Genomic DNA, 13137 nt, shown 5'->3' with positions numbered 1-13137 from the left:
GCCGAGCCGTCAGATAGGATGAGGCACAGGGGCTTAATTGTCCCAATCGGAAGGCAGGCATGTAATCTGCCATATTCTACTGTCCCGGTAGCCACTCTGTTGTCATAGCCAACCCCTCTGGCATTGGCATGACAACGGTGGCGGCAGTTTTGCCAAAGCAGGGCTGCCGAGTTAGAAATCCTCAAGCACTATCAGTTCACTCAGGGTAACCGTGTAGGGAGAAGATATACTCTTGACTATCTTAACAGGCTCCACTATGCTGCAGGAATTTTCTAAATATGTTGGGAGTGGTAGCATCTCTATACGAAGTATAAGGAACTCCCTCTTTCCACACCTGTCTTTTCACCAAAGAAGAGACAGACAGAGACAGACAGAGAGACAGACAGAGAGACAGACAGAGAGACAGACAGAGAGACAGACTGAGAGACAGACTGAGAGACAGACAGAGAGACACACAGAGAGACACACAGAGAGACACACAGAGAGACACACAGAGAGACACACAGAGAGCATGGCAAGGATGGGACCAGCAGTGTGTGTGTTTGAAAGATCGAGAGAGAAGGGGGGAGCAGCGCCGGAGCCCGTCACTGCTGATGTCTTTATCTCGCTCCAGCGGCACAGACTGTTGAGAGCTGTGTGTGTCTCTGTGTGTGTGTGTGTGTGATGAAGGGTGGGTGAGTGAGAGGTTGTGTGCCTTTCCAAGCCAGCAAAGGTATGTTTGTATCTTTGTGTGTATGTCTGTGTGTGCATCGTATGGGATGTGTACTGGCAGCACCATGAGCAGAGCCGACAGAGCTGAAACAGAAAGGCAAGGTTCAGTGTTTACGACATGCAAGAATCAGCCGGAAGTTCAGAGAGACCTGAGAACCCTGGCTGTGCCTCCTGCTGACTTGGTTTTCAACTTTAATTCAGTGTTTAGCAACGCTAGTGCTAAATAACTATTTAACTGGTCGGCTCCATGACGCCGGGTAAGTAGCTAGCTCCTGAGACTTCTCACCAAAAGAACGAAGAACCTTCGATTAAGACATGTCCATAGGTACGTAGCGAAAAGTAGCCTCAACTTTCCTAGACCTTTAGTTACGGCACTAATGCTGAAGCCTCGTTGATATAGCTGTCGGTCTTACTAGAACGGCGTAGGTATGCATCGTTGCTAACGTGTGCTGACGTTGTGACTGTGCGTATGTGAGAAAGACGCTTGAGTGACAGCGAGACGGAGGGAGAGCAGGGAAATGCAGCTGAACGAATACGCTGCGTGTTTTGACCTATATATTACCATATATAATGTTTTTACGAAACGCAATATGTGGCGGCCGGTGTTGATTCTGTGGCGCACCGCCACTAATTACTCTGTGTGGGAAACACTTTAATTAACATGTCAACTTCAGCACTGTACTGTAGGCCTATTAGAAGACTGCTAGGGTTGGCTATGAGGATCTCAGTGCAATCAACTGTCTCCAGCAATGAGAAGTTATGACCCAATCAACACTTACGGTGCTCTCAGGTGACACTGGTCTGTCAGACTCTGTACCACATGTACTCTCTCTCTCTCTCTCTCTCTCTCTCTCTCTCTCTCTCTCTCTCTCTCTCTCTCTCTCTCTCTCTCTCTCTCACTCACTCACTGCAGATAGAGTGCGGCTTGTCTGGGTTGTTAAATGTGTGGAAAATGCAAGTGACAGCTCGGGTCTAAGACCGATTCAAGAGACCGCAGAAAGTGCGGCTAGTCTGGTTTGTTATATGTTTTAGATCTATTAATTTTATCACTTGTAATATTGTTTTTGCTGATTTTATGTAAAGCACCTTGAGCTGCAATTCTTGTATGAAATGTGCTATATAAATAAAGTCTTACTTACTTACACGCATACACACAGACATACACTGTCTGCACTCAGTCCAGACTAGTCTCTCAGACAGCCTTTGTACCACAAACACACATTTCTACACACTCACACACACACTTGCACACACTCTCACACACACACACACACACACACACTTCCCACCACTCGTTTGCGGTGACTTAGCTGTACCTGCTGAGAGGTCACAAAGTCAATGACCTCAATGACCCTTTCGGATGACTTCACCCAGTGTCTCTATTATGGGCAGGTGTTGATAAGCAGTATAGCCAAGCGGTCTTAAATGATGTCTGTACTGCATGTAATCATAGTCCTCCTCACAGTATGTTAGTTCAGTTCATCAGTGTCTCAAGGATTTATGTGGAGTTCGTGTCTACATACAGGGCACATTTCCAATAATAAAATTTAAAATGCAATTATTATAGTACTTTAGCTTAGTAATTTAAATGTATACTTATTTAGATGGACATTTTTAGTAATTTAGAGAGAGGCTGTGTGTGTCAGTTCACTTATTTGACATCTTACTTTATATTTTATATTCTACATTGTATAGTATTGTTTAGAATTATTTCTACTGTTGTAGAATTTCTACTTTTAATTTTTATATTTAAGATTCGTATATTTTTATCATATACACCTTGCTGCCACAGTAAATTCCTTGTTTGTGTGAACTTACATGGCAAATAAAGCTGATTCTGATTTATTGAGCTTGACTTACAACAATGTTAACAAACTTCAAATTGCTATATAGTTAAATTGCGATATCTGAGGTCTAGTGGATCTGGAATAGCACATAAAACATTTTGAACTTGTATACTTCTTGGAAAAAGACTGTAGCCTTGACGTAAGCCCTCAGATAATAACACAGTATCCCTCAGGGATCAAACAAGGAGAGGCCTTTGTTAGTGGACATGGTGAGAACCTGGCAGGTCAGACTAAGTTCTAAAATGTTCCTCAGTGTAAGCATCAAACTGTCTACCCCCCACTCTGTGTGATACAGTAATGTTAGCCTGTTGCTTGGAGATGAAAGAGAAATACTCTGTTCCTGCTATGGTAAAATCTGGTTCTATCAGGGTCTCCTGTGTCTCACACACATTACACATTAAATCATGAACAACAGTTGAAAAAGATTGAGCTGGGTTCAATTAATTATGTATATTTGCACAGTTCAGTTTTTTTCTGCGGAACTACTGTCTTTGAGGAGTCTGAAGACGGAGAACAGATGGAATAAAAAACTGCAAGTAGCTCTCTGTCATCTGTCCATAATAATGGCATGTTCATATATGGTTGCAGCTATTGTGAATTTGTGCTTGTGAATAATCTAATCTATTGTTTTAGAGTAAAACACAGCACTCATCTGTCTTATCTGTATAACTTCATTCCAACTCTGCATTAATATTTAGGGAATTATTACTTTGAAAAGTAAAGCAGCAGGAAAAATACTTCACACTATGATGGTTTAACGTTGTAATTAATCCTCAATTCACATGCCTGCGGAACCGTAGTGGGGGATCCACACAGATAAACCACGATCTATTACACCACCATTGGTTGGGATTGAGATTGGCTCGGTCAGGATTTAAGTTGTTCACTCACACACATAATTTCAGCTATGACTACAGTGCCACTACCATGGACCTCGACACAATAGTGAAATTGAGAGGTTCTGGGAGGGAGGGATGTGTTACATGACCTTAGGATGACTCCACTGCCCTCTCCCCACACACACACTCACACAAACACACATTGGAGCTGCAAATAAGAGACGACAAGTCACCCAGAGGTTTGTGGAAATTGTATTATTACTAGCAAAGCATGGTAACAGTTGTAGTGTTGCCTCCCCTACAGATGTTTTGATTGCCAGGCTATTTTAAGCCATTTTCCTCTAGAAACCTGTGAAAGTGAAATTTGTATGACAGGCTTACTCCTCTTCTCAGTTAGTCTCCTCTGGCTCCCCTCACTGTTGTTCTTCAATTCCTTTTCTCTTCCAGGCTGCGTATGTTATTTTGCATGTCAGTGTGTGTGTCTTCCCCAGCTCTATAAATGACCAAGCATATTTCCTATCTTGAATGGAAACCAGTGCAACGCTGTTCTAGTCTAGAGTGTTTCCAATCCTTCTGTGAATTTAGGTATGTTTAAACTTTCTGGAAAGAAAGGGACCTCGGTCCCAGTCCAACTCCTGGGTGGATCCCAATAGTCAGAGTTGACACTTTTTCCTTGTGTCTACACTTGTGAGACAATTGCTCCTCACCAATCTAAACTTGCGCCTTTTTCTCAAACCCCAAATGTTTCTGACCATCAACTTTGTTCTGATTAGAAAGCTTTTGCTGCAGTTATTTCCAGCTCAAACTTTACGACTTTTAAACACTAAAGAACCAGCCCCCCTGTCATCTGCACCAACCTGAGTGTAGTAAGTAGTAAATAGGTCATTTCTAAGATGACTAAAACTGAGGACTGTCATGAAATTGGCCTTCCTTTCTATCTAGAGTCCCAGATATCAAGTAAATAGAAATGACAAGAAAAGCTGGTCTTTCATAGCCTGGCTGACAGCCCAACTTAGCCCCGCCCACAAAACAATTTGATTGGGAAGGTGGGTCTGGAGTAGCTCGGTTGCAGAAAAAACTATACCCAAACAGGAGCTGTTCGGACCAATTAAATTGTCAGGGCGGGCTTTATACGATGATGGATAGATGATCAACAGTAACGTAATCAACCATGTCATCAAAGAGCGCTTGGGTTGAATTTGTTTTCAACAAACAACATATTACGTTGCTCTGATTGGTTGTAGGTCTATCCAATTGAGCGAAGAGGCATTTGTTTTACGAGTTAGGTTGAAACACGCCCCATACTCACAGCCCAACGGGGAGTTATCAGACTCATATTCTGACTAGAATTATGAGTATGACAACGTCAGGCTAGGTCATTCATGGTCTTTGCTTTTGACCAGCTGGCTTTGCTTTTGACCAGCCTTTTTAATAGTAGCTGCTTGAACTCTATCTGTGAAAGGTGTCTAGTGAACTCAGGGTCGGTTGGCTGAAATAGCTGATAAATTGAGGTTTCTTGTGTCTTCTCTTCTTGTTGTGGAAAGTGGTGTTGGATAGGAAATGCTTGAGCTGGCCACCCCATAACTGTGTTCTGTCTTCCCAGTCTGTGTTTGATCATAGATTGCTATGCTATGTCGTTCTGAGGCATGCTCATCAGTTTCCATAGGCTGTATTGAACAAGCATACCCCCCTACAGCACGCTTGCTCTTGTTGCCTTGATGGCTTTCACACCTGTGCTGTACATAGCGCTATACTGTTACTGTCTTGCAATAATTTTCACACTGATAAGTGCCATCATATGCCGTTTTCCCTTACTACAGTCCTTCGATGTGAGAGCGGAAATAAAGCGTTTGTTTTTGTTTTTCCGCAGTTTTTACTGGCCATCTGGATGTTTTGCCTTGTGAAATTGAAACAGAGAATCTGTTGCTATCACATGTCCTATTTTGATGTCTGGGGCCAACAAGCTCTGGCATTGAAAGTTATTTAGATGGGTTGTTTATTCATGGTGGAAATGCCAATGTCTATTGAAATCCTTTTAGATTCATCAAGTTCTTTCCCATTTCTCTCTCTGTCTTTTCTGCCATCCTCGTTCATGACGTTTTTTCTCAGTTTGTCGCCTCCAGTTACCAGGTTGTTAGAGTGGGGCCCTTGGCTTTGTGGGGAATCATTTCGTCGTGGCTTGCGGCCTCCAAGGGGCAGCTATATTCAATCAGAACTCGGTATCCTTACAGTCATGGCCGAAATTGTTGGCACCCCAGAAATGTTTCCAGAAAATCAAGTATTTCTCACAGAAAAGTATTGCAGTAACACATGTTTTGCTATCCACATGTTTATTCCCTTTGTGTGTATTGGAACAAAACAAAAAAAGGGAGAAAAAAAGCAAATTGGACATAATGTCACACAAAACTCCAAAAATTGGCAGGTCAAAATTCTTGGCACCCTTTCAAAATTGTGGATAAATAAGATTGTTTCAAGCATGTGATGCTCCTTCAAACTCACCTGGGGCACGTAACAGGTGTGGGCAATATAAAAATCACATCTGGGAGCAGATAAAAAGGAGAGAAGTTCACTTAGCTTTGATTGTGTGTGCCACACTAAGCATGGACAACAGAAAGAGTAGAAGAGAACTGTCTGAGGACTTGAGAACCAAAATTGTGGAAAAATATCAACAATCTCAAGGTTACAAGTCCATCTCCAGAGATCTAGATGTGCCTTTGTCCACAGTGCGCAACATTATCAGAAGTTTGCAATCCACGGCACCGTAGCTAATCTCCCTGGGCGTGGACGGAAGAGAAAAATTGATGAAAGGTTGCAATGCAGGATAGTCCGGATGGTGGATAAGCAGCCCCAAACAAGTTCCAAAGAAATTCAAGCTGTCCTGCAGGCTCAGGGAGCATCAGTGTCAGCGCGAACTATCCGTCGACATTTAAATGAAATGAAACGCTATGGCAGGAGACCCAGGAGGACCCCACTGCTGACACAGAGACAGAAAAAAGCAAGACTACAGTTTGCCAAAATGTACTTGAGTAAGCCAAAATCCTTCTGGGAAAACGTCTTGTGGACAGATGAGACCAAGATAGAGCTTTTTGATAAAGCACATCATTCTACTGTTTACCGAAAAAAGAATGAGGCCTACAAAGAAAAGACACAGTACTTACAGTGAAATATGGTGGAGGTTCAATTATGTTTTGGGGTTGTTTTGCTGCCTCTGGCACTGGGTGCCTTGAATGTGTGCAAGGCATCATGAAATCTGAGGATTACCGAAGGATTTTGGGTCGCACTGTACAACCCAGTGTCAGAAAGCTGGGTTTGCATCTGAGATCTTGGGTCTTCCAGCAGGACAATGACCCCAAACATACATCAAAAAGCACCGAAAAATTGATAGCAACAAAGCGCTGGAGAGTTCTAAAGTGGCCAGCAATGAGTCCAGATCTAAATCCCATTGAACACCTGTGGAGAGATCTTAAAATTGCTGTTGGGAAAAGGCACCCTTCCAATAAGAGAGACCTGGAGCAGTTTGCAAAGGAAGAGTGGTCCAAAATTCCGGATGAGAGGTGTAAGAAGCTTATTGATGGTTATAGGAAGCGACTGATTTCAGTTATTTTTTCCAAAGGGTGTGCAACTAAATATTAAGTTAAGGGTGCCAAGAATTTTGACCAGCCCATTTTGGGAGTTTTGTGTGACATTATGTCCAATTTGCTTTTTTTCCTCCCTTTTTTTTGTTGTTGTTCCAATACACACAAAGGGAATAAACATGTGTATAGCAAAACGTGTTACTGCAATACTTTTCTGTGAGAAATACTTGATTTTCCGGAAACATTTCTGGGGTGCCAACAATTTTGGCCAAGACTGTATGTTCCATTTTTTTGGTTTCCCTCTTCTGCGAGCAACACCAATTTTTAGCCTGCCTAGGTTCTGGACAGGCACTATCTGGCTGTACCTCTAAGTGCTAACGAGTGACTTTGAGTGCGTGTGTGTGCGTTTGTGATTGAGGGCGCACAGATTTATTTTGCTATCCTAATGAGGACTGACAATTCACTCCCATTCAAAATCATTAAATCATTAACCTTAATCCTTAACATAATTCTAACCCTAACAACAATTCTAACCCTAAAACCCTCTTGAAAAAGCTCTATGTTGTAGTGCTCAAGAAAATGTCTTCACACGGTAGGCTCATTTTTAGTTTACCGTCCCCACAAAGATACTTAAACAGGACCACACACACAGGCTCAGCTTCCCGCCTCTGCATGTGGACACAGTTTGCTGTTTAGTTCTGTCGGGGAATGGATTACCTTAGGATTGGATGGGGTCATGTCTAATTGCCTGGCCCGCCACAGCATTCACTGGTGTTAGATTGACATAATGTAATTTTTCAAGTCTGTCTGCAGTTGTGTCAGTCCTGGGCAAATAAAGTCAGCTTGTTTTTCCAATGGACACACAGGATACATACGTACCCATCCGGTGTTTCCTCTAGGATTTTTTTTTAGCGGTGGGGGCAAGTCTGTCCGAACCGACACGTGCAATTTAGCTAGCAAGGGAAGGATACAAAACAACACAAATCACCAGTTACCTGAATTTATATTTGCAAGAACTATAGACTAATACAATAACAGGCTTAAATAAACTGACAACATAAGTTATACGACTTACAGTTCTCAAGGACGCACACACGCAATCTCAATGGCACGTGTCCGTGCTATTCTCCATGCACTCTCTATGCACTCTAACAATCACCGCTGATAGACGGCATAACATTTTGTACAGCCTTATTTCTGATACCGTGGCAGCAGAAATTTAGCCGTGGCGGGCCGCCACAGCAAAATCAACATAGCGGAAACACTGCCATCACTTCTTAATCAACAGAACCACTTCAGCTAATTTGATAATAGAGTATGTTCAAACTCCGTTACTGCATGTGATCGTGTCTCCACCACACCAAAAAATTGCTGCCTCCATGTTTGACTGATTGTAAACACTGGTAAATCTATGCAAATTGACCATGAATTGTGTGAGACCCAACCAGTCGAAGCACGCAATGTGAAGAGGCCCTTCACTCCCTGATGCCGTGGCTGCCTGTCTCATTGGCTGTAACTTGTCCTTCCTGGTACTGCTGTGATGCTGATTGGAGAGGGTTGGCACTAGACCTGGTTCTAGACTGATTTGATGGGGGCCACTGAGAAATGTTGGTTGGGAAGAATATTTTTTCTTTGCTGAATGAGTTTGTCGTGTCGGGCTATACTTCAGTCAACTTTGGAATTATTGGCACCCCTGGATTTAAGTCTGGAGTTTACTGTAAGTCTCCTCTACTGTATAGCCTATAACACATAGATAATCTTTTTTTATTCAAGCAAAATTTACATTGCCCAATATCACAACACTTCATAACACAGGCCCCATGTTCAGATGAAACAGCAGCATAATTGCTGCTACATGACTTCTAAATTTGAATCTTCATTTTTTTGGTCGTTATTTGGATTTCACTTGACCTTTTTAGAACTAATTGGCATTTGATAATGTGCGATAGTTAACTACAATTAGCTTTTAGTTTAGTGCTTTAGATGATGAATGTATGGATGGCATTGCATGGATGGCGTTCACCCAGTCCCATGAAATCTGAACTTCCACATTGTGTCAAGGTCGAGACTAAAATGTAATCACAGTCAACCACGGCCTAGTCTATCCTTTAGCTTAGTTTAGCAGTGAAAGTTATTACACCAGTGAAACTTGGTATGGGGGAGGTTGGGCTTTCCAGGGGTAGGCTAAGTGGATGTTAACAATGATCTTGTTGTGATAACACAACCTTAAACTGCCCCTTTGCAACATCCAATCACCCTTTACACCCCTCTCCCAAACTATGCCTGCTTACAGTCGTGGCCAAAAGTATTGGCAGTGGCACATTTTTTGTTTTGCAAAGTTTTCTGGTTCGGTATTTGTAGATATTTTTTTCACGTCTCAATGGTAAACTGGAAAACAATAATACGCATTTAATTTACATTTATTCATTTAGCAGACGCTTTTATCCAAAGCGATTTCCAAGAGAGAGCTTTACAAAAGTGCATAGGTCACTGATCATAACACCGAGATAGCCCCAACATTGCGGGTAGCCAAACATGAAGCGTATATTGTGAAAAACCAAAAATAAGTGCCAAAGGGAAGAACCATAAGAGCATGTAGTTAAACAAGTTACAATTAAACAACATGAACCTCAAAAAATGCAGGAGTGTACCGGTAGAAAAGCAAGCAACAGTAAGCATATTTCACAGTGGGTACAGAGGCTTACATCAGTTACAGCTAACCAACAAGAGCAACAAGTCTCTAAGTAAGAGTCATTGTGATCCTGGAGGAAACTAACATCAGGTCCAGCAAATCATTCCTAGGTGCCGTTGTATTCCCGGAACAAGTGTGTCTTGAGCCTTTTCTTGAAGGTGGGGATTTCATACGTTTTTATGGATTTTATCAAAAAACAATATTCCTCATAGTCCTCCCCTTTATAGAAATAAATCTGCTGTTATCCAATCTGAATGATAGTGATATCACCTGACTAGAATTTGTTCACATTTTCCCATGTGCAGTGGGTGCGACTTATTGAGATGATGCTGACCATTTGATGCCGGGGCCGAAAACCTGTGAAATGTTTTCTTTTTTTGGCCAGTTAAGTTTTTATTCAAAATGCATTTTATCACTCTGCGCAATAATTGAGGAACAATGTGAATCAACACCACAACAACTTTGCAAACACAAAATGTATGTCACGACTGTGCACTTATAAGCTTTAGGTTATCCCAGTAACACTTAATACCATTTAAGTATATAACACTTTTATATACCTACAGTGTTGTACAATAAGTATTGCTATGTAGTTACATAGTAGTTCATGAAACCTTGTGTTGCCTGTCTTTCAATTTTGTAAACATACAATAAGGCATCAGGTTGTTTTCACTCTTCGCTGCAAAGTAGCGTGTTTCCTGTATGGAGTGTCATCGCGGGTCGAGTGTTTATGAGAAAACAAAGACAAATGTAAAGTGTGAAAACGCTGATGTTAAATGTCACCTTGCCAAATGTCTTGGGGGTTGTTGTTTTTTTTTCTTCAAATCTCTGGGAAATGTCAAGCATGCCAGGAAGGTGTGTGTGATGAGTTTGCAACCACGAACAGTAAGCTGTCAAGATTCCATGGTGGAAATTGCACCGCTTGGAACATTTAAGAGTTAAGCAGGGAATTGACTGTCTGTCTGACCAGAATTGATCTGTGCGATCCTAACACTTCTTCTCTAATACCTTCTCCACGTGAGCCATACATTTCCACAATTTTACTGTATTTCAACCTCAAGAAAATGTTATCGTCCATTTTGCAACTTCCAATTGAAAGCATAGGTCTCCATATGGTCATTATGCTGTGCACAAGTTGGATTTGAGTAGCGCTTACGTTGATTGTTGTCCATGTGTGTTTTCCAGATTACCTCTCGCAGGGTGTGGACCTGAGTGGGATAGATGTGATCGAGAACGACCTACTGTTTATCAGCCGAGCCAGGCTAGAGGTGGAAAACCAGGCCAAGAGACTGTTGGAGCAGGGCATGGAGATACAGGTCAGAGCCAACACACACACACATGTATTTGCACATACGAACACTCACACGCACTCTTATTCGCTCACTTTGAGGGTGAGGTTATATATGGAGTGTAGTAACAACAATAAACCTCCCTGAAGTAAGTATTATTCACTCACATATTCCAATTTTAGTATGTGTGAGATGGAGAGAGTACTCAAGCCTCTGGGAGCCTGTGCCCCTTTGTGGCTGTGTGCCAGTGTTGCTGAATGAGATGTTTTTACATTGCGCAGCAATGTAAAAACATCATTGCTGCGCACGTTTCCCAGAGTTGGCGCTGTTGCAGGAAAACGCTGGACTGAAATCAGATTAAGGGATTTGGCACTTCTCTGCATGCACATGCACACGCACACACGCAGACAGCCCACTAAGAGACCCTAAGAGACACTGTCAGCACGGAGGTGAACTTAGCAGCTAAAAATACCCTATTCCAGAGTAATTAGATGAACATGTGGCTTCAGTACATACCTTGTTGCTCTAACACACACACACATAGACAAGTGCAAGCCAAAACGAACCCACTCACACTTTACGGGGTACACCCCACACACACCTCCTCGTTGACAGCCACCCAAACAGTGCTTTGAGAAGGGGGGCGGGGGGAGAGGGAAGCCGTAGGAGCCAGCTGTCAGCTGATCAAGGTCGGTCTAACTCCCACTGAACATATTCACCGTTGGCTCCATACAGATGGGCTGGTGCACTGGGTCAACAGGTTTGATGCCAGTAAGCGGGCAGGTGCCAACCAAAGCCCACATGCTCTGAGGTAAAAAAAAACTAAGAAACACCTGATAACCTTCCTGATAGGATGGGCGGCCTATACGTTTGCACATATTTCCAGCACAGAGAGCGAGGGGGCGAGCGAGGGAGGGAGAGCGAGAGAACGAGATAAAAGCATAGCTTTCAGCCAAGCGTATTTTGGTCTTCATCAGATTAGAGTTGTTTCTCATGGGGAAGGTGGGCTGCCAAGGAGAAGCAGCTTGGCTTCGTATCCACAGTACGTTTGTGCACGTGTGTGTGTCAGGTTGTGTTATGTATGGCAAGGCGTTTAGGAAGGAAACAGCTTATAGAAATACCGCTGTGAACCTCAAGGTAGCCTGCAAATGTACAAGTATTAGAACATGTATCTCACCTACACACACACACACAGCAGGAACAGCGATTTCCTTTCTCTGTTGGCTATCATGTTGCTAGAATGCTAACTAGGCTCTTGTTTGCTTTCTCTTGTTACTTAACATAACATTGGATGAATCAAGAGAGAGTATGCTCGAGGAAAAAAATGCTACGGTACACTTTCAATAAATGTTTTTCACCGTTTGAAAGAAGGTTAGAACAAATTATTTTCAGGTGAGATCAAAAGTTTGTTTATTGGGGGGTGATGGATTTGGTTCCATGAAAAAGCAAACCTTTTGATTAGAATCCCCAAAATTGCTTTGGTTACGGTGGCAAAAAATCTTCCTTCCGAATCATCCTTGCAAAAATAGCTTTTACAACTGACACGGGATGATACACGTTTACCAGTTGGCTGAGGTTCAATTCCTCTCTTGAAAAAGTCACTTTCGGTAAAGCTTTTAGCTCCAGAATGATTTTTAGGTCAGTAAGTTTTGGTGTTCTACTTCAGGCTCTTGCAGGAGCAGAGACAGCTGCGCACACACTCATCCCTCTCCGAGGTGTCCAGATGTGGAACAGCTCCTTTGTCTCCACTACACTAACTCTCCCCGCCTCACACACCTCTAGTGCTCCATTAATCCTAAACCCTGTTTGCTTTTACTGTTCCATTGAGACACACACGTACACATACACACATTGGACGCACGCACATGCGCCTGTGAATAAGTACACATGCACATGAGCATACACACACCTCAAGGAACCCCTGGATACTGTATTTGTCAAGCAAACTAATAAGGATAATAGATGAAGTGAGAGAAAGTGAACGCACATATAATATGGTGGGAAACAGTCAATTCGCTGTACATGTGTGTGAAGAGTGACAGTGCTTTATAAACCCCTGAGGTTTTAAGCCATTGATTAAAAAGCCGCATAACGCCCATAGGTTACAGGATAGACAAGCATTTTTGACAGGCTGATAACGTGTGTTATCGATTAGATTTAGTTCAATGTTTAAAATAGAGATGG

The 13137-nt window shown here is 42.5% G+C and overlaps 1 protein-coding gene across 3 annotated transcripts in view; it reads left to right on the top strand.

Moving 5' to 3' along the window:
* cog5 (component of oligomeric golgi complex 5) overlaps nucleotides 1-13137 on the top strand; it is a 102292-nt gene that overhangs the window by 27201 nt on the left and 61954 nt on the right. For 2 of the 3 annotated variants that reach the window (XR_014762448.1, XM_084701495.1), the window contains exon 7: nucleotides 10850-10980. Coding sequence is in view for 2 of the 3 variants with exons in the window: in XM_084701495.1 (XP_084557621.1) it covers nucleotides 10850-10980 (131 nt within the window). In the remaining variant the exon portion in view is untranslated. Of the gene's footprint in view, nucleotides 1-10353; nucleotides 10602-10849; nucleotides 10981-13137 lie in introns of those variants that run through there. The other variant, XM_084701496.1, reaches the window with a different exon arrangement.

The sequence above is a fragment of the Hypomesus nipponensis genome, chromosome 7 (genome assembly GCF_054491055.1).
Source record: "Hypomesus nipponensis isolate SF chromosome 7, ASM5449105v1, whole genome shotgun sequence".
NCBI lineage: Eukaryota > Metazoa > Chordata > Actinopteri > Osmeriformes > Osmeridae > Hypomesus > Hypomesus nipponensis.
This window is presented reverse-complemented; position numbering and strand designations above follow the sequence as displayed.